This window comes from Anopheles nili, chromosome 3, assembly GCF_943737925.1.
Source record: "Anopheles nili chromosome 3, idAnoNiliSN_F5_01, whole genome shotgun sequence".
In the NCBI taxonomy this organism is placed as follows: domain Eukaryota; kingdom Metazoa; phylum Arthropoda; class Insecta; order Diptera; family Culicidae; genus Anopheles; species Anopheles nili.
This window is the reverse complement of record NC_071292.1, coordinates 66,850,240-66,871,458: the sequence shown is the minus strand read 5'-3', so window position 1 is coordinate 66,871,458 and position 21,219 is coordinate 66,850,240. Positions and strand designations below refer to the sequence as shown.

The 21,219-nt window shown below is 47.6% G+C and overlaps 1 protein-coding gene across 1 annotated transcript; it reads left to right on the top strand.

Annotated features, from left to right (window-relative positions):
* The first annotated feature begins 71 nt into the window (after nt 1-71).
* LOC128727517 (protein encore) lies at nt 72-20,155 on the top strand. Its single transcript, XM_053821435.1, has 12 exons — nt 72-440; nt 9,231-11,096; nt 11,388-11,543; nt 11,686-11,888; nt 12,248-12,469; nt 12,540-12,916; nt 12,982-13,109; nt 13,196-13,723; nt 13,803-14,205; nt 14,287-16,484; nt 16,557-16,650; nt 16,885-20,155. Exons 1-12 carry the CDS (start codon nt 72-74, stop codon nt 16,959-16,961), a joined length of 6,621 nt encoding a protein of 2,206 aa, XP_053677410.1. The 3' UTR covers nt 16,962-20,155.
* Nucleotides 20,156-21,219: the final 1,064 nt, after the last annotated feature.

Genomic DNA, 21,219 nt, shown 5'->3' with positions numbered 1-21,219 from the left:
CATCGATTCCATCCGCCGGCATTCCCTCGCCGACGACTCTGCTGGGTCTCTCGTCGTCCCGGCCGCAGACGATGAGTACCGCTGCCGCTGCCGCCCCGTCACAGCACTCTTCTGAAAACCGCACGCACACGACCGCCGTCCTCGTAGGTTCAGAACAGCAGCCTGGTGGCAGCGCGGACGCGGTTCCGGTGGAAAACGGGCTTCCCTCTTCCGGTATGCCATGTGCGCCCTGCAACGACTCACCCGCTATCTCAGCCTGCTCGGCGGAGGCACTGGCGGGTAGCGCCGTGGCCGAGGACCAAACAGACACAACTGCCCCGTCGGGTGGTGGAACAGGCCAGCAGCAACCAATGGAGGGCTCGCAACAGCAACAGCAGCAGCAGCAGGATCAACCTCCGACTTCCGGTGCTCGGCCGTCATCTGGCGGACGCCAGCAAAGGGTATGTTTTTGGGGGTGCACTTATATGTCTCTGCTTCTTCTTTCGCTTGCGCGCGTGCGCTCGCACTTTCTCACACACCCTAGCCAGTAGGATGCTGCGGCTTTTAGTCTGTTGAATTTTGCTTTTTTGCTTTTTGTCTGTCTGAATGTTTTAATTCGTTTTTTTTGCTCATGTTCAACGTGCAACATCCGGGACCCGGAACACTCAATGAAACTGATTTGTAATTTTAAACAGAGGGATTTTAATTCCCAAAATGCGCTACGCTACCGTGAGGGTAATCGGGACGAAACCGTACTCGTCAGTCTGGAAAAAAGGGGTTAAGAAGGCTGAACGAGCGAGTCGTGCTGAACCCCTTCGAGGGATATACGGGATAAGGATGTTTTTCCTTCGTGTGCCGCTGGTTGCTAGATCGTTAAATGGTGCCCTTTTTTAATTATTTCATCTTAAACTTTGCCAGCTTTTTGGTGAGGGTGACTCTTGATGTTTTTGCGTTGTTTGTATTAAATAATTGAATAGAATTTTATCTATATGGTTAGCACGCTTTCCCGGCTTCACCGCATCAGACGCGAATATACGAAATGTTTGCTTTGGCTTACTCGACATTATTTCTGAAACAATATTGCTATGTCGTTTTTAAGAAGAATATGTATATAGTCGCACTTGTGCAATAAGAGCAATAATTTAATAATATTTCTAGGCGCTTTCTATACAAATGATCTAAATGTGCTTAATTTAATTTTGTTATTGTATGTTACAATGGGGTATTGTATATATGAGGGTGTGTTTTAGAACAGTCAGGATGCTGCTGGATGTATTATATTATATTCTAAATTGAATGAATGAACATAATTCGCAAAATTGAACGTAATAATAATTAATCACTGGCTAAGAAAAAAGTTTCGAGGGGGAATGATGCCTGCAATTTTCTTCTTATTAAAAAAAATGCTTTTTCATGCATTACTGTGTTTTGCTAAAAAACTGTGTTTTTTTTTCACGGTTTTGCTAAATACGTGGAGCAAAAACAAGACCCGTTGCGTGAATGTTGCATCGATGAGTAGATGGAAAATTCCGAGAAATTTTGCTTGCAGCTGCTCCAAGCTACTGGCACCGGGCCAGTCATGGGATGAGAATTTCGATAAAGGCCAGCTTTGGCTGCATCTGTTGCTGGATCCATTCGTGGCAGCGCTTTATTTCGACGGGATAATCTTTGCGCTGGTGTATAGAATATAAATTGATTAATGGCATTGCGTGTGCTCTTGCATTTTGTAGATTAATTTGTGCATTATGATGGCTTTGTTGCAATTTAATTTCCACGACAGCGCGGAAGTGCATGCCAAACATTTTAGCACGTTTTTCAGAAAGTCAACAACTGTTTTTTTTTTGTGTCAGCGCGTCATGTTGAATGTTTGTTGAGTTTTAGATGGAAAATTCACCTGACAAGTGTTTTTCGTCTATATTCATTGATTATTCATGTACAACTAGATAACTTCGGCACAACCATGGTAAAAACCATGTGTTTAAAATTGACGCAAACATTCTGGTTTGTTCCTTCTGCATTAAGTAGATGTTTTCAGCATCCACGAATTTTCGTCCCTTCGTAATGGGGTTGATATTAATGAAGCGAAACAAAAAGTCGCGTCCGAATTTGCCCATCTTTATCCTAATATTTGGCAGTCTCGCTTCTTAGCCATCATAGAATTCGGCCAGAGAAGGTAAACAGGGAGGCCGAGAAGTTGTTGAAGCGTGAAAAATTCACTCTCCCAAACTGAACCGAGCTTATTAACTTTACACCTTTCTTACGGGGTGCTCCGTCCTTTTTTGGCGTTCTCTTTGTTTCTGTGGTGATTTTGGCGTTTGCGGCTGAATGCCGATCCATCCACCGTGGAAAGGTTTCCGTCGATTCAGGGGTATTGTTTATGATTGGTGGTCTACTAAATGCCAGAGGATGGTGGTCAACCGAGGAAAATAACGATCTTCTACGATCCCATTACCTTTCGATGGTGTACGAAGACGACGAGGAGCGAGATGAATGAGGTGGGAGTGGGAAAGAAAGAGAACAAGGACTTATTAGCTGAACGCTGAACCGTACAAATCGAATTATGCGATTTAAAACTTCATGATGTTCCCGTTGATGTGTGTGCCCAGGGCATTAGACGGTTTCTCATCCTCACTCGGTCAATCAAAGTTAATATTATTTCATCCGTAAAATTAAATTTCCACCGATTTGCGAGATTCCTTTGGCCGTCTGCTTTGATGTTGAACTTTTTCTCTAATTATCTGGCGTCATTGCTGGTGATATCAAGGTGATTCATTATATTTGTTTTGTTTGCTAGAGCAGTGTAGGAATTTGCATGCATTTGCTAGTCTAGTATAAGCATTTTAGTAGATCGAAGTAGTGACTATATTTCTGGTAATAAACCAGTCAAACGGTTTGTGTATGTTGAATAAAACAATGCTTACGGTTAAAGCAGATGTGGAATCTCTTAGAAAATGGCTTACCCACGCTCATCAGGATATTATTCTTGGATCTTGTTTCGTCGACAATACATTGCAAGGTTCGTCAACTGGCTTACCTTGAATAGCTTGACACGTGTGGGTGTGTGAGGAATGTGCTTAGCGGAGAGAACATCATATTGAGAAGGTGATTTTACGCATGATTCTTTGTGAGGCTCTTTTTTGTCGCACTTGCCGTGGTGGAAAGGTAAATATATTTCGTTGAGAACGGAAATACACGGCACGCCATCGCATAATGCAACATTTATTTATAGGTCGAACGAAAGGCTCTAAATTTATGATGAATTTGCTTTACTGACACTGAACGGTGTCTCCCGTGGGCATTGGTGACGCCTTGACAGAAAACGCGTAGGCCGCAGAGTGCGTGCGTTTCGGTTGTCCTTAGGCGAGTGAATCAGAAAAGGAGCATTTTCCGAGGAACAAGGGAGCGAAGCGTGCGAAGTGTTTTTCATCTTCTGCTACCGAGCTGCTGGGATGAAGCTTTTTGTTTGGTTTCGCCGTTGACTTGTTTACGCTTCCGTTTAAATTTCGGAGCCTCTGGGGCATGTTTTCATATTCCTTTGCGTTCCTCCGTGGCGTTGGTGCGGTACTTAGCGTCGCTTCATTGCGGTAAATTTAGCTCACCAATGTTTAAGCACCGCTTGCGGGAGACTGTGAATAAGCGTTTGATTGCGTATGTTTCAGGAACCGCGGGGAAAGCCGAGGAAAATCGAGGAAACGTTCAGTCGAACGAGATGTCGCTGGCATGTAGTGACCATTTTACATGGCCCATTGTTTGTCGCGTAGTTTTCAAAATCTCTTAAAGGGTTTAAATTGATGTTCGGATATTAATGGGATTTTAGATATTAGTTTGGCTGACTTAAATACATTTATGACTGTCACTTAAATACATTGCTTTTCTTTTGTCAATTTATTGAAATTAGAATCCAGCATTAAGCAAAACAAAACGTCATTTTCAACGAAAGAGTTTTGAAATAATTGGGCTTCTTGCTTTCTTTTCAACCAATCATTAAGAGCGTACAATTTATGTAAAAATAATCTGTTAAACTTTTTCCCAGATAAGCGCCTAAATAACATAGAATCTCGGATGATCATTTGCTCGTTTCCTGCGGGTACTGTAAACCAGCGAACACGCAGAAGAACATACGAAATAAAACATGCTACCGTTGCGTTGGGCAAACTTTTTCACTAGCACATTTCTGTCTCTGCGGTTCCCATGTCCATGAGCGTGTGGCAGCTGTGTGTACATATTTTCCTCGTTTCCCAACGCTGCCTGTTGTGCTAGCTAGTACCCAAACTGCCGATCAGCTCCCGTTTCCCGTCTGCGGCAGCACGTTTTCCCATTTCCCAGCCGCCCATACTCGGCGGTACTCTTGGCCGCCATTTAGGCTAAAGATAGATTGCAATTTCGCCGCTGCCAAAAACTTGCCAAACGATCTTGAAGCGACGACATCAGTTTTGTGCGCTGCTTCCCTGCATGAGCGTCGTAAGATTTCTAGTGTTTTTTTTGCTCTCTTCCTTCTTCTTGATTACTCGGTATTTCGCGCTGTGGCCGAAGACTATGGGGGGCCACTGAGCGGATGTGCCACCGCCCGGTACGCGTCGTAACATACCTAAGCGGCTAGCATCCCCGGGCAGAGTGGAAAGACCGGCGTATGAGTAATGACCAGCGGGCTACCGATGGGCGCGGGAGGAAAAACAAACCAGAGAAAATGTGCTCGTGGGTAAAACACTGAAGCAGTAGAGGGATTTTTGGATCGGCACCGGTGACAACTGTGCCGATGACGTCGTTCTGTGTGGCGTATGTTCTGCGTTCGTTTTAGCCCCCATGGACGTCACAGTCGCGTAGGTTTTTGGCGTCGAACCGCGTCCATTGAAAAGCACAACACAAAAGGGTGTCGGTGAAAATTCGCTCCCCGACCCAGACGCATTACAAGCACGCGACGGGACAGATACGACCGTCGAATCAAACTTGCTAAACTATTTATGTTAGTTTTTCGTCAATTGATGAACCGTCTGCGCCTTCGTGCGTCTGCGTTCAGTGTAGAAACGAGATGCAATTGAGCTGTCTTCTTTGTGAACACGTCCTAATCCTGGGGATGATGATGGGACCACATGGTCGAGCTACGCTTGCAAAACCTGGGATCAGCTGACAGACCCCGTCAACACAGCTGCGAGGGGATATTTGCGTTAGTTCACGTTTTCGTTCGTCGTGTCAGCATGGGTTGTGACTCCGCTAGTGGGGGCAAATGTCGTCGTGTTTGCTATTGATGATCGGCAACGCTTATTTCTCTACGGGGGGAATATTTTGCGTCCCAACACTTGTTAGTTTACATTTTATTCGTATTTTGATCCCATTGCAATGTATTTGAAACATCCGATTTCAAGTGGCTTATGCTTGAGAACAAGATAATCTGTACGGAATTTTAAGCTCTCTGCTGCATTAATCGTTGATGTTTTTATTGTAGCGATGTGTGTCAGAAAAGAAGTCATATAAAATAACTGCTTGATAGGGCATAATTTCAACTTTACTAACTTTTGCCACTTGTACTGCCTATTCCGTGAGTCTTTTCTCCATCGCCCGCTGGTATTTGATGATCCTAGTAGATTGATAAATGGTTGTATCTTTCTCATTTTCCAGCCTAATGGTGTCACGTGGTGCGATGATTGGATAAAATGCCGTGCACCGTAGGATATGCTATCGTTTTTTTTTGTGCTAACAGATTACCATCTTCGCATGATGAATCATGACGTGTATTGCTAAATTATTAAACACATCACGTGACGGAAATTGTAGTTGAATAGAGTAGCATGAAAAGATCCCTTCAAGAGCAATTTTGCAAATTTCAATTCCCTTTTTAATTTCGATTGATAAAATTCGCCATGTTTATTCGAATACATTCGAAACACTTCCATCCCTAGTTCGACATTCAACATAGTTCGTATGAACCCTGCCGTGTTGTTTATGGTTCCAAACATCAAATGTCAAACGCGTCACCACCGAAATGCCTCGCCCTGCTTGTCACGGAAATTGGAAACCGGGCTCACGGTGACCGGCAGGAAAAATATCGCTTCCTGTTTCCGATACTCAACCTTCGTTCGTGCGGACTTTTCCGATGTGGCGGTAAATGCTGCTGCTAGTTTTTTTTGCTTTCTCCGCCCGAATGGGAATACAACAAATCGCACGCATGTATCGGCATTGACATTTCCCAAAGTTCACGGTTGTTGCCCGACCGCGAGACGACCGGGGTCGGCAGGTTTTCAGCGCTGTGATTTATTTCCCCTCGATTGCAGTGGGTACGGCTTTACCCGGGATGAGGTGAAAGTTGAACGAATAAAAACACCCCCGGCTAAGAGCCGTGAATTTGCTTGGGGAGCTTAGTCCTTCGCCCGAAACCATCACCTCCGTCATTGCTCGAGCCCGATTCGTGCCAGTGGAATGATATTAATATGAGCCGTGGGGTTTTTCCAAGGCAATGTCGTCCACCACGAGCACTCGGGAACGGGACGAGGAGGCACACGGACGATCGAGCTGCCCGAAGGACCGGTGTGTTCGCGGTCGGAATCGAGGTTGGAATTTATTGATTTAGTGGCGTGATTTGCCTCACCAATGCTTCCACCGGATGCCCCGCGGGTCGTCCAACATTTTGACCTTTTCGAACCTTTTTAATATCCCTTTTTGTTTTGCCGCACCCGCGGGCCACTCAGTGGTAACGGACGTATGGGGGCAATCTTGGGGTTCTTGAAAGCTTTGCAAAGTAATCCTTCCTTTCGTGGCAATAGTGAACCTTTGGTTGGGTTTTCAAGCGGCCTGTGCGACCGCGAGCAACACTCATTTCGCGCCGCTCGAGGAGACCGGCAACTTTTGCCCTCAATTCTCATTACAATATGGTTTCGTGGGTCGTTCTCCAGGTGAAATTTTGAAGGTCAGCGGGAGCTCTCGAGAAATTACGATTATTAATTATTACTAACAATGAGTGATGTGCCAGCAACCGGACGGGCGAAGGGCAAGTTTTCTCCGATGCTTCGAAGCGTGAACGATGTTACAGAGCGTGCAAACGCTTTGGATGGCTGTTCTCTTAACTAGTTTTTAATTATGGTCGAAAAACACACATAAACACACACGCACACCCGGAAAATATGGAGTTCATTAGCCTGTCGGGCGAACATTTCGTAATGGAAGACGGTGAAACATATTTTCACACTATCGTCCTTTCTGCGATAACCTTCGGCAGGTTAATCTATTCCGAAAGCAGAACCGGAAGCTTTTCGTCACCGGCACCGGAACCGTTTGCCGGGCCGTGACTGATACAGTAACGGTGGCGTTTTCTTTGGGTTAGGTCATTGCTAACGTTTAATCGGATCGCACCTTCGCACCGGTCCCAGGTTCCGGTTGTCGAGGGATAGGCGTAAATTAAGTAGTCGCTGTCGTTTGCGAGGTGGCACGACGGGAACTAGGCGGGTAAAATATGTTCCGTCTCTAATCTGTCTTCCGCGCCTGTCGCTTTTTCGTCGATCGCGTTTCATATTCAACCCAGCGGCGGAAGACTCACCCACCTCTAATCAATGTGAATGTGCCCATCCGTCCATGTGTCCTCCGTGCATCCGGGTGATTTGGAAACTAATCCGTTAGTAATTTGGCTTCCGCTTTCGTTGCGGGCGGGAATGGCGGGAACCGGTCGAAAAGCAAACAATAAATCGGTGTTGGACGTTCAGGGATCGTCGCTGGTAATCATGCAACGGACGATGCTGTCCTAACCGCGGGCTTATGGATTCAGTAGACTGCGGGGTGCAAAAGCAAACGATTGTCGTAGCTAGCGGACGTCGTTTATTCTTGGAATGAATTTTTCGGTGCGTTGTTCTGTTCGGGCTTGTCTTGATTCGTTCGCTTCCGCTTCATTAATTTATCGACTGCGGGTCGATAAGGCCACGAGCAGCTAGATAATCTTATTTGTGGAATCGCGTGTATCATTGCAGACCGGATGTCCATGAAATATTACACTTGTATCTTACCAGTGTATCTTGGGAATGTACGTTGGTAGAGCTTTGTGTGCGCGGCACGGTTTGTGTAATATACACCCTTTAATATAAGCAATATGTTCCAGCTGGCTTAAAGGCTCTTTGGAAAGGTGCGGTTTGCAGTGGTGCTTTTACGTAATTAGTCGTTTATTCGTTAAACCAAGTATCAGGGAAATTTGCTTCTTTTCTGCATCTTTCGTGGATAATTTCATTACAAGCTTACAATAAATTAAATTACAGCGCAACGCTAGGGAAAATCAATTAGCACTGCCATTTAACACGTACGACAACGAAGTTAATAATTATCCTCCTTTTTATCTGCCTCGGAAGCAGTGAATTGCAGTGGGGGTCAACGTACTTGGATGCACTTGCCATTTCCATCCAACTGTGCACCACCTTCTGTAATATCATGTAGCTCGCTGCAATCAGGGACAAACCGCTGGATGATAGTGACGATTAAGCGCTAATTGTAGCTTCCCACTCTCTACCACGTGGGCAGTCCTTTAGTCCCTTTTCGCCGAACCCTCAACGATTTGGTCGATTGCCCCGTGGCACGGTAAGGTGTAATAGCTTTCCCAGCTGACGGAGAGAGCGGCGAGGATGGTGAATGTCGAGGACGAAACCGTTGCAATTAGCCGAAGGGTGTGTGCTCGCGCGAGCTCGCCCGTGGTTGAGGTTAGACTTTCTAATTAACCTTCAATTTTGCTCCCGGGAGATGTCACACGTTAAGTGGGTGGGCGGAAAGTAAGCCGACCGTCCGCTTTGGTAGGGGCGGTAGCAAAAGCGATGAATGGAGAAGCCAACCGTATGGTCAAAGGGGTAATAAATCTTATTCCATCCCAGAGGGGGCTGGTTTAGCGAAAGTTAAGACAATTTAATCCCACACACCATAATTGGAGGTGAGAAGAGTTCGCTAAGCTTATAAAGCTCACGCTGCCATTAACTTAGATTGTTGAAGAGGGAGAGATTCAAAACAAATTGCATGGTTTTACAGCAGTTTACTATCAAATTTCAATATTACAAGGTTTTCTAGCCGAAGTATACCAATATTTTTTTGTCTATTGCGACATTTTTTTTAAATTGATGTTGAACTATTTTGATAACAATTGAATGGAGTTATATCTTCTCGTTCAATAGTACTTTAGTAGTGCTGAGAACATCTAGAAAAAAAGGAAAAGTAAACCAATAATGGAACATTATTTCGAGTACTAATAGCATATGTTCTTTTCGCTTCTGCTCTCCCTATCGCACGTACAGCTTGCTGGTGGCAAAGGGAAACACTTAACCCGCAGTCACGCCATGCGTGAGTCAACCTCCCCGCCCCGAACACCGACGCCACGATCTCCATCCGACACGCACAACGGCAACCCGATTGGCAACGTCGGCAATGGAGTAGTCACCACGGCCACTGCCACCACCATCGCCTCCGCCGCACCCACGATCGCTAGCACCAGCAACGCGCTCAGCAATGGCCCCCAAAGTCAGCCCGTCGAGCGATCGTCCACCATGAACGACGGCGAGTCCCTCGCCAAGCACAACAGCTCGGGACCGGGTGGTGGTGGTGGTCTAGGCGGTGGCGCCAGTGGCAACAGCTCCCCCAACATCGTGCTGTTCACCGGTGGTGATGACCAACAGCAGCATCGCGGTGGTAAGAGCCAGCTGGATCTCGACTTCCCGAAGCTGACACCCCCGAAAACGACCTTCAATCCGAACGCTGGTAGCAACGGTACACATCATCCCCACTCGCAGAAAGCCGGCAACGCCAGGACCAATGGTAGTGGTGCTAAGCTGAACGGCGGTGGTGCCGAGTCGGATAAATCTTCTCCACCGGTCTCAGCAACGGCACCCAGCAGCAACACTAAGCAGACGTCACCAGCGCAGGAGACAACAACGGTTACGGTTTCGGCGAACTGCGTAGGCAACAGCGGCCATGACAGTCCGGACGGTGCGACGACTCCGACCAACGGTCGAGGGTTGCTGGCGGGCTCGAGTCCGTCCAATCACGTGCTCCTGCCGGTGTCGGTAGTGTCCGGCAGCGCTAGCGGAGCGGGGTCCGATGGCCCGGTCGGCGATGATTCGGCGGACCACAACCACGCGAGTGCGGGACTTTCAGCGCACGTTTCACCGGTACCGTCATCGGCAAGCAGCAACTATTGTGATAACGAAGGACGCCACGGTCAGTACTACCACCATCAGCAACGGGAGGTGAATTTCGGCAGCAACAGCGAGGGCGGAAGTGGTGCCGGGCTGGTGCCGTCGAATGCGGACGGTCCGATAAACATACAGTTTTCGCACGAAACGGAAACCCGTTACATCCAGTGCGACAGTCCTACCGAAAGCCTTATAAGGAGCGGCGGAGGGAGTGGTGGTGGAAATGCGAGCTGCACGGCGGCTCCCACGGGCGGAGCGGGCAGTGGAGGCAAGAAGCGAAGTGGTGCTTCCGGAAAAGGTGGAGGGAAGGCGGCTCGGTTGAAAAACCTGAGCGGAGGATCCTCCTCAAGCGTCGACGGTGGTGGAGGCGGAGGAGGAGGAGGCAGTGGAGGAGGAGGTGGAGGCATGGGTTCGTTCATGTCGCGGGACAGCCTGTGCGAGCCGTTCACCGACCAGAGTGGCGTAAATTTGCTGCAGTTCTTCAAGGAAACACTGAACAAGAACTTCAAGGATCGCAACATGCTAATGAAGATCGAGAAGGAGCTGTTGTCGCTCGCGATGGACCGCACCCGGAACCAGATGAAGTTCCCGCCCATGTCTTCCTACAACCGGATGCTGATCCACCGGGTCGCGGCGTACTTCGGTATGGAGCACAACGTAGATACGACGCAGCAGTGCGTGATCGCGGAGGTGACGTCCGCCACCCGTATCCCGGACATCCGGTTCAAGAATCTCATCTCGGACAGCTTCTCCGAGGAGCCGCGCAAATCTATCCTGAAGCGGGACACGCACAGCTTCGACGAGTACCACCGATTCATTGGTGGCGGAGGCGGCGGTGCAGGTGGCGGTAGTTCCGGTAGTGGGCTGTTGCATTGCCCTGACCGGGGCATGCTGGACCGAAAGGCGAAGAGCTTCGAGGAGCGCGAAGAGGAGTACGAGAAAAGCAAACGGAGGCTGTTCAAGAATCGAGAGGTAAGACGAGTGCGTACTGTCCAAGTGCTCTAGTGGAAGTGGTTGAAATAGATGGTCCTTCAGGGGATCGTCCTTGCCTAGGGAGATCGGATTTGTGTGTAACTGTGGGTGTGCGTGTTCTGTATTTTCTTTTCTGTTTTTTTTTCTTCTTTTTCTGATTTCCATTCGTCGTGTGTCTTTGCCCTCCTGTTGTGACTCTCATCTCCTGCTATCCTTCCTTCCGGGGATCTGTCCCAAAAACTCCACCGTACCGTTGGATTCGATCCTTGCCACCCGGTGGAGCACTTACAGCACGATTCCGAGTCCGATCAGTGGCAATGGATATCGACCGATGGTGGTGGTGTTGCTGGTGGCGGCGCTGGTGGAGGTACGACGCTGGTTGACCTGAATGCCGCCCGGCACCAGCAGAAACTGCACAACAATCGTTTGCTGAAAGTACAATCAGTGGTACGCCTCGTGTGAGGGTTGCTGTTCGACACGTAGCAAAGCCATCCACTTCTACGTTCTTATTTTTGTTCGATTAAAACCTCTACAATAATGACGTTCTTTCTCTTTTTCCTTTCTATCTCTCTTGTGCCATCCGTTGCAGTCAATTGAGGGCCGATCGGACGAGCGGCCGTGTGTGTCGAAATCGCATAGCTTCGGCGGATACGGCGGATCATCACAGAATGCATCGTTGTTGCGGGGTGACTCGATAACGTCGACCAAAAGTGCCGGTGCGCGGTTGTTCACGAAGCAGGACTCGAACGCTAGCACCAACACGCCCTGGAGGCTGTCTCCGTCGAGCAGTGGGTGAGTTTAGCGGAAGGTATTCACCGGAACACGGCCGATGGATGGATGTATAAGTGGTAGCAAATGATGTGGTTATTGCAATTTTGAGAATGTTTTTTATCTTATTTTTCATGTTCGTTGTTTGCGTTTCATTCGAGGCGCTTGAGTTAATCGGTTGTACCATTTTTTTTTCATAAAATGTATTTTACTCACCATTTTGACGATTCAACTTGTTACGCGTTGTTTATAGCTGCATTATCAATATTGTACAAACAGAATCGTATCGCGACTATCGATTTGCTAGCGTATCTTAAATCCATCCTAAAGCTGCCGGTATTCTTCCGGATCGATCGATGAGTAACGATTGCCTTCAAACGCAGGTCGTACCTTACTTCCAGCTACAAAACCCAGTCGATCCGTTCGGATTCGGTAACGCCCTCTCCGACCGGCTACGGTAGCGGCGATCATACACCGGAACCGTGTGTCCCATCACCGTCGGCCACGTGTGGCGTGATGTGGGCCGTCACCGACATGGCGAGCGTGCCGAAGGGCAGCGTGCTGATCGATCCACAAACGTTTCAACCGATCGTCAATCAGGACGGGTTAGTGATCGTCGTGTTAGACCGTGCCTTTCGATCGATTCGATTTTCTAATGTTCCTCTTTCTTTCCAGGACGCTGTATCATTTCGATCCCTCCAACCTACCCCCGGCGGCCGGTGGTCCTTGGCCAGGAAATGGCAAAATGTCGAAGCGAAAGTTCGAAAAGCAGAAATCCTTCAACAGCAAGAACAATCTGAACAGCAGCAGTTCGCTCGACAGCACGATCGATGGATCGGCGGTGGGAAGAACAGTTGACTGTGGACAGCAGACTGCGGTGCCGACACCGGGTGATCCTGGTTCCGGTGCCATTACTACCATTATGACAACGACGACAACGGTAACTCCCACCACCATTGCGGAAGAAGTCGTTAATGAACTGGGGTGCTATGATGTGGACAACACCGGTGGCCTAAAATTGCTAAGCATCAAGGACAGCCAGGACATGGACGGTATGTACGCTTTATCTGTACATACGTGTACCCAGTGATGTAATACGCCTTTGTTGGTTTTGCAGAAAATTCGAGCCTCTGTGAAGAAATCACACAAACCACTAACGAGCTTGGCGGGTTGAAGATACAAAAGCATCAAGCCACTAGTCCTATGCTGCAGGCCAGCGAATTGCAATCAATCGATATGAACGAAGTACGTAACAGCGGCCTACGGGCGTGTTTTTTTTTCTCGCGAGATCAAATGTGATTCCGAGCCTAACGATGTTCTTCCCTTGATAGATCCAATACGGTACTAACCAGAACGATTGCGAGAATCTCGCGAGTAACACAAACTCCTCCGCCATGTTGGACGACGATCGCTCCCTGATCGACGAGGTGGTGGAAACAACGGGAGGTGACACGGACGAGCTCGGTGAAGCCCTCGACGCCATCGACAAACCGGAAGAGCACAATCCTCCACTGGGAGGAGCTGTACAACTGTTACATGTGCACGATCCTGTCAGTAGTAGCAGCACGCTTGATGCCGTGGACGATGACGAGGATCGTAGTGAAACTCCGACCGACGGTGGTCCGGAAGAGACGGACAAAAAGAGCGATATGGTGAAGGTGGCTAACGTTGTACAGACGGTCGTTCCGTTGACGAGTTACGCGAGCTCAACGACCACACCAAACAGTGGCAGCGGCATTGGAAGCGGTGGCGTCAGTGCTTACACCGTCACGTACGACGGTGGAGGTGGTGGCCATCCTGGTGCGACCGTGTACGCGACCGGCACGCCGGGCCTGTCAACGACGACATATCAGACCGCTGTGAGTAACCGCGCCCAGTCAGGGATCGCCCGAACGTCAAATAAAACATCTTTTGTGGTCTTTATTTCATCCTTTTTAGCCCGATGGTGCCATCTATGCGGTACCGTCCTCGCTGGTCTATACATATCCTACGGCAATGGATCCGGCGGAAATGTCCGGTGGGTACTTCGTGCCGGTGTACGATCCACAGCAACCGCGGGACGCGAGTCTCTGTTCGACGCCGGGCGCTTCGATCTACTCAGCACCGGCCGGCGCCACGTCGACTGTACTGCATCCTATCGCATACTCGCAGAGCGCAGCAGCCGCGGCTGCAGCGGCAGCGGCGGCTTCAGCAGCCTACACCGGTGCTCCGTTGTACCAGAACCCGGTGATGTACTCATCCGATCAGTACCCGGCGGCGCAGGCAGCCGCCGCAGCGGCAGCTGGCCAGCTACCACAGTACCCCATCAGCTATCCGATCGGAATAGGATATCCTTTCAATGGTAAGCATAAGCTTTATTCTCGCGTTCGGTACGATGCGGAGTGATGTGAATGTGTGTGCTTGTGTTTTTCCGTCTTTTAAGGTGCTACGTATCAGAACTACTGGAATCAACCCATCACTTACTACGTTCCTCAGACGCCCGTTCCGTCGACGGTTGGCGGTGCGTCGATCCTGATGCAACCTTCGATTCCGCAAACTCCGACGAATGGTGGCGGAAGCATCATTACTACAGCTTCGGTGGGCCCGACATCCACACCCGGTACCGGTTCAACCGGTGCGCCCGTGTCAGGCAAGCGTAATACGACGCCGCCGACCAGCGGACACGGTCAGTCGCATGGTGGCGGCACACACAGCGCCTCGGTAACACCGGTTCCGATCTCGCCGTTCACCACCAACCTATCCGTACCACTGCCCGATTCGTCGTCGGCGGCCACTGCCGCACCGATGTACGCAGCCTTTCCGCAGCCGATCTATCCCAACATGCTTCCATTCGCCAGTCCGATGACGGCGCATCCGCATCCGGCCGCGGCCACCGCTGGGGCCACACTCGTTCCCACTGCCGCATCATTCCATCCACACCCGCCTGCCGGCACGCAACATCACCATCCGGGTGGGCATCATTTGGTCGCGTCGTCCGTTGAAACCCCGGGCGTGGCCGGTCACCATCAGCATCATGGACCGCATCATCATCAGCAGCATCATGCGCATCAATCGCAGCAGCATCATTCGCAGGGTAACGGCGGTCACTATTCCAGCGCAAACGGACCGTCGAACGGTGGAGGCAACGGTAGTAGCAGCAGTAGTAGCAGCAGTAGCAACAGCAGCCACAGTGGTGGCAACAATAGTGCCACGAACGCACCGACGCCACAATCCACGCCTAGCACGCCGCTCTCGTTGCCGATGTCGATGCCACCACACCATGGAGGTGTCGGTCCAGGCGGTACTCCTAAGGGTGTACCGCTCTTTCCAACGCCCCCAATGATGCCGGCTGTTACGGGTGGCGGTGGAGGCTACGGCGGTGGAGGACATCATCACTATGGTGGAGCGGAAGATCGTAAAGCGGGCAACGGTGGCGGTTACCAGGGCAAACCGAGGCTTCCTAATGCGACTTCCGGATCGAACGGTGGTAGCTACTTCAATTATGGCACGTCCGGAAATGGAGGCAGGCAGATGACACCGAACGGCAACAGCACAGGTGGTAGCTATCCACCGTCTGGATCTGGTATGAAGAGTGGAAGCTACGTACCGAACAGTACAGGGAACCAGAACAACCAGAATGGGCCGCTGATTCTGGGTCCACCGCCGTCTGGGAAAGGGAGCCGGCACGATGCCGGCAACTGCAACGGACCGGTGATGACGAACGTGGTCAATGTGAACGGAGGTTCCTCGGGTAAGCCACCATTGATACCGACGCTCCCGAGCATGGTAGTGCCAGCGGCAGCGACGTCAGCACCGAACGCCAGTACTGGAATGTCTGGTGACAAGACGCGCCTCAACCGCTCCTCGAAGCCCCCGAATCTCGATCTAAAGCGAAGCTACAACAGCTACAGTGGTGTCAACAGTCGCAACACGCCTAGCACGAACTCGAATGAAAGCAACGGTTCACCGAACAGTATTACGTCCTCATCCGTGCATGAACACGCAGCGACTCAATCGCACCCGGGAGGAAACGGAGGCCACCATCCGCTGCCACCACCACACCATGCGTCCTCCCATCACCACGGGGGTCACGGTGGCAACAACCATCCATCGACACCGACATCGCACCATCACGGGGGACACCCGGTGGTGACAGCGGCATCCGGAGGACAGCAGCATGGGCTGCATCATCATCACTCGTCGCATCCGCATGCGCAGCATCATCCCCACCACGGTGGCGGTCAACCGACGATGCCACCGGGTCAGCAGTCGGGTCATGGTGGACCCGGAACAACCGGTGGAGCAACGCATTACTATCACGCGGGACCGGCTGGCCAATCGATGGCACCGGCCGGAGGACCTCACTCGTCGTACTACCCGGGAGGATCCGGAAATGGTCCTCCACAGCGTGGCTGTAGCGTTGGCAGCAATAGCGGAAGTGGAACCGCGGGTGCCGGTACAGGTGGAAATGGAGGGGGACATGGATCGGGCCATCCACATACGATGCCCGCGACCGTCATGCACAATTCGGCCGTTGCAGCAGCGGCCGCTGCTGCCGTTGTTGAACCGTACCATCAGCAGCTGATCCCAATCAACGCTGCGACCGGAATGTCGTACGTCAAAATTGGGCAGGCGTACTTTGTAAGTATGCGGAGCGTGTAGGTGCGATTGTACCGGCCGAGATGCGATCGTTTCATTTGCTGTTCTTTTTAGCCTTCGCTAGCGTTGCCTCAGAGCCGCCGATCACCTCCCAATGAAATACGTCCAATCGCAGGTGTCTATCCGACGATGAACATGGTGATGCCAGGTAAGCAACAATCCTTAACATTTTGATAACTCTTGACAATAGAGTAGTTTTGTATGTAATACTTGCTATAAGAGATTGGTACCGTATGGCGCTGCTTTGCTTTGCTCCATGTGACATGAAGTGCACTTTCTGCCAAGAAATTGCCGATATCATGCGCTGCACTTCTTTTTTGGGGTTAATGAATGTGTTCTTTGCACGGATAAACAGTTATGTGTGATATGTTTGCTATTTTAGCATCGCGACAATTTACGCCACGACCTCAGCACAGCAGCGGTTACAGCAATACCAAGGCAACAAAATCACTCCGATAAACTACTGCGACATTTGTGCAACGCACACTCGTTAAAGTGCATACATCTTCGAAAGGTCTCAACTTCTCGTTTACGTAAGTACATAATTCACGACCGAACGTCGTGGGAATAATATATAACATGATGAAGTACTTTTCGCAATGACAACATGAACCATACGATTGTTAGAGTGTGATGTGATGTTATCTGATCTGGAATTAGATGATCGAGGATATGGGAAAATGCAAATAATCTTGCTATAATACGATGCGATACGTACAAGTACTTACACGCAGCAAATGGTACGAACCTTCTTTCCTTCCACGATGATCAGTGAAAAAGAAGGTATTAGAATGGCAAGCAAAAAGAAGGGTAATGGGATGAAGACACGTGGCTATTGTCACCAATGAGGTATTTATTTAAAAGAAAACATTATGACGTACGTAGTACTTCCCATTTTCAAGATATGTTACTTTATAAGCTCGGTAAAACGCAACAACATGAGAAGTTACTAACTGAAAGTTCAAACGATCAACCGATCTGGTAGAGTCGAACCGTGGGAAATGCGCGTTGTGTATGTCAATACCATACGATTCAGAACGTTGCATGTCGATTTATTCTCATTAGCAACCTACAGAATGGTATCAGTTGCTGGCCATAACGCAAACATGCGTTTAACAACATCTGATGTGCACAAGTTTGGTATCATTCTTACCAACAGGCAGGACCAACAAACAACCAACCGCATGAGATTGAACAAAGTCTTATGTAATGCGGGATAAAAAAAATGGCAAATATCACGTTACTGTGTGATAGAATCGAAAATGATGCTAAAGATATGCCTGGTTAGTCAGGAATGGAATGGCGACTAAATACTTAACTACGATAGAGAGATTCGCTATATTAATTATTAGAATGTTATGAGCAGAACGGCTGAAGAAGTTGATGGCATTGAAATGAAACTATGTTCAAACAGATGAATCGTAAACGTGTGATGGAGGTCTGAGAAGTTTGATAGATTAATGAGAAAGATCTTACTACGAACGGAACAGCATGGTTAATGGGTAGGGATGAAATCGAAAACATTCTTTAACAGCTGCTATGTTGAAATGTTGCAAGTGGAAGCGCAAATCGTTCATTGTTAAGCATCACGAGGCAAAAGGCATAAACACAACACAATCTACAACAATACATGCAACACTTGCATGAGCAAACACTCAAGAAAGGCTAGCATAGGTAAACACATTCCCGCATTGTGTTTATTGCAAAAAGGGCACGCACTGCGTGAATGTGTCTAAAAGGAGTGAAAACTGAAAAAGGCAAAGAGAGGGAAAAAAGAGAAAAAAAAAGAACTATATAAAAATATCTGCCGCTGTAGAATTATAAAGACAGGATCGAAATTGCGCCAAAGCTGTTGTTGTGTGATGAATACCAATTGAGTTACTGCTTCTTAGAAATGTGTGATTGATCACCAAAACTAATAATAATAATGAAAGAATAACAATGCATACCGTACTACAGAGGTGCTGTTTGACGTGTGTAGTAAAATAAAACTATGTTGCCGGATTATCAGTTGCCATGAGTAGAGCAAAATAAAAAGAAAACGATTAGAAAATGGTAAGCTAGGAGAGGAGGGAAATATATTATTTACTTGCCAACGAATGAACACGAAAAGAAAAGCAAAAAGGCATTCTTATTACAACAATCAGTAAGAAGAATAATTATATTTAAACAAGAGTAAACCAGAACACATAATAATCCGAACGCGAAATGGTTAAATAGTGTAGAAAGCATTAGAAACAATCCAACTTATATAGCAACACCTATACAGCAGCATACATGAAAACAATCGTAACATCAGCAAAAAAATACTAAGTTTCATTTTAGTAGTTAAAACACTGAGCGAAAAGTTCACTATTTCATTAAAACAGATACCAGATGCAGCCGTTATAAAGAATTGCGGTTCTTGAACGTCAAATGTTCATCTAACTGTACGGTTTGTGTTGTGGGCTTTTGCTGAGTGTATTTTGGAACAATATATTTCCATATTTCAAGGCAGTTCGCTGCATAAAATTTTTAATGGCATCTGTAATGTAAGGCGCAAGATATTTAACTGCGTTGTTTCATGTTACCAGACCGGCGTCCGACGGCCGGCTATGTTGACCAGCTCGGAAAATTATTCTCAAAAAATCCTGTTTCTTATTTTGATTGATACAATCATTCGACCAAAGCGTTTTCAAAAATTCGTCCTTACGGGATGTTAAGCACAAAAAGGCATGCCAAACTACACAACGATTGTAGCATTGTCAACATTCTAGTCACACAAAACTTAGTCTTGGTGATATAGTTCCCTACAGCGACATCGTTGAAAATGAATGTTACATTCAATATCGTTTTCCAACAACCATGAGGAAACTCCGCTGTCAGTGTAGGGTAGTGATCTTATTTTACACCTATTCTAATCCCTGCCGCCAGTGTGTATCCGAAGGATCAATATACAGGAAATTTTATTATTTTCCTGCGTTTGAAATAATCTGTGTGCTGTAGTGGATCAAGATATCATTTTCGCCAAGAAAACCATATGAATCCATACCAAAACCATTCGCAAAAAATAGCAAACGAAATGGAAGCTACGAAACCAGACATAAATAAACAAACATTAAAACAACTAAAATGACCACAACCAACCAGATCGAAGTTGGTTTACCATTAGTGGTGAAATTATTTCCGGATCTTTTAATATGAATGTGAATGTGCCCTTATAAACTAAAGGGTAACCGATTCAGTAGCAAAAACACAGCAAAAACAGCTACGGATACGACGATATCAGTGCTAAATGAGATAAACAGAGAATTGAACGAACGGGATATCCTAACAGGCACATACACAGACACACACACAAAATGGAACAGTTGATTAAATGTGTTATTATATATATGAAAGAATGTATTTATTTTAATTTATATACACTGAGATGGAGATGCGAACGATAGTAAGCAAGAAAGCGAGAGCGAATGAGAAAAGTATGGCGAGCGTGAATGAAAAACAAAAACACGGTGCAGTGGACCGGACTGCGAATTTGAGTAAAACGGCAAGAGATAAAAATGAGTGAAAAAGATGAAAATCTAAAAAAAAACTTATATTAAGAGAAACAAAGTGAAAGTGCTGCAGTGACAAAGGATGAAACTATTTCCAAGTGAAAAAATGAAGCAAACCCAAAAAAAAGTAAAGTAGAAAAATCGAAACGTCAACTTGTGTTTCTGTTCGAAGCATATTGAGAAATCTATACTTTGTTGTGTACTGCAAGAAATCTTATGCTGAAAAAGGATAATGGCGTATGTCATGGAAGCATGTATCTCCATACAGTGCGATAAGCAACCGTAAATGATTGGTTGAAAAAAAAAGTTTGGTCAAGTGTGCATGAAGAAATGTAACTCTCATTAGAAAGGCAATGAGCCTAGTGGGATTTTGTATAAAAGCCAAGCCCTGTAGAACTTTTCTATTTAGTACCGATTCGACTGCCTTACGTTTGGTTGCTCTTCATGGACGATGCGAAGTCGGGTGTATTTACAGTGCTTGAAATTGTTCACACTTACCATATGCGTTGTACTTGGAAAGGAAGCATTACAACGCATGTCCTTCTGCACATTGTTGGACTGGAAGGGCAACATTATCAAGGAAAAGTTTGCGATTGAAGGAGCTGTAACCTATCTTCGTTACCTCGGCTCCGAAAGAACACCGTTCAATGTATTCGATGTCAGCTCTCAAAGCTTAGGATGCGTTCGAACACGTATAACCTTTGACTTACGGAGTTTGCTGATTATTATGCACTGTAAGAATCTGAACGTCCAAGAATGGGATCTCGATATGGTTCAGACTAACCCTGAAAAGGCTGCCTTATGGACCCATTGTGATGTCACACAGTATAGTGTTCATTATAATCCTTCAAGGAAGGCTAAAAATGAAAGCAGTCCTTTGTATCTGAATGCAACGATGCAGTATGAAAGCCAGAAAAGTTATACCATAATATTGGCAGTGGAACAATGGAACTCCCAAGAGATAGAAAAGATGGACCAAAATTACGAAGAGAAATATTCATTTCGTTCTGGACAGCAGTGCACCTGTTCAGAACCTCTTAAATTAAGCATCATGTTTGAAAATTGGGACAACAACGCTCGGGCGATGAAAACGCTCTACGTAAATGCTGCGCTGGTGAATACGGCGCTGATCGTGCATTTGGTAATGCATGAAATATAGCATAGCTCGTTTTGTATGAAAC

Excerpts from the sequence above, each read along its gene's own strand:
- LOC128727517 (XM_053821435.1), top strand. The coding sequence starts at position 72 with ATGAGTACCGCTGCCGCTGCCGCCCCGTCACAGCACTCTTCTGAAAAC. Across the intron at positions 11,889-12,247 it reads CTGTCTCCGTCGAGCAGTGG|GTCGTACCTTACTTCCAGCT; the intron begins GTGAGTTTAGCG and ends CTTCAAACGCAG. Across the intron at positions 16,485-16,556 it reads AAATTGGGCAGGCGTACTTT|CCTTCGCTAGCGTTGCCTCA; the intron begins GTAAGTATGCGG and ends TGTTCTTTTTAG.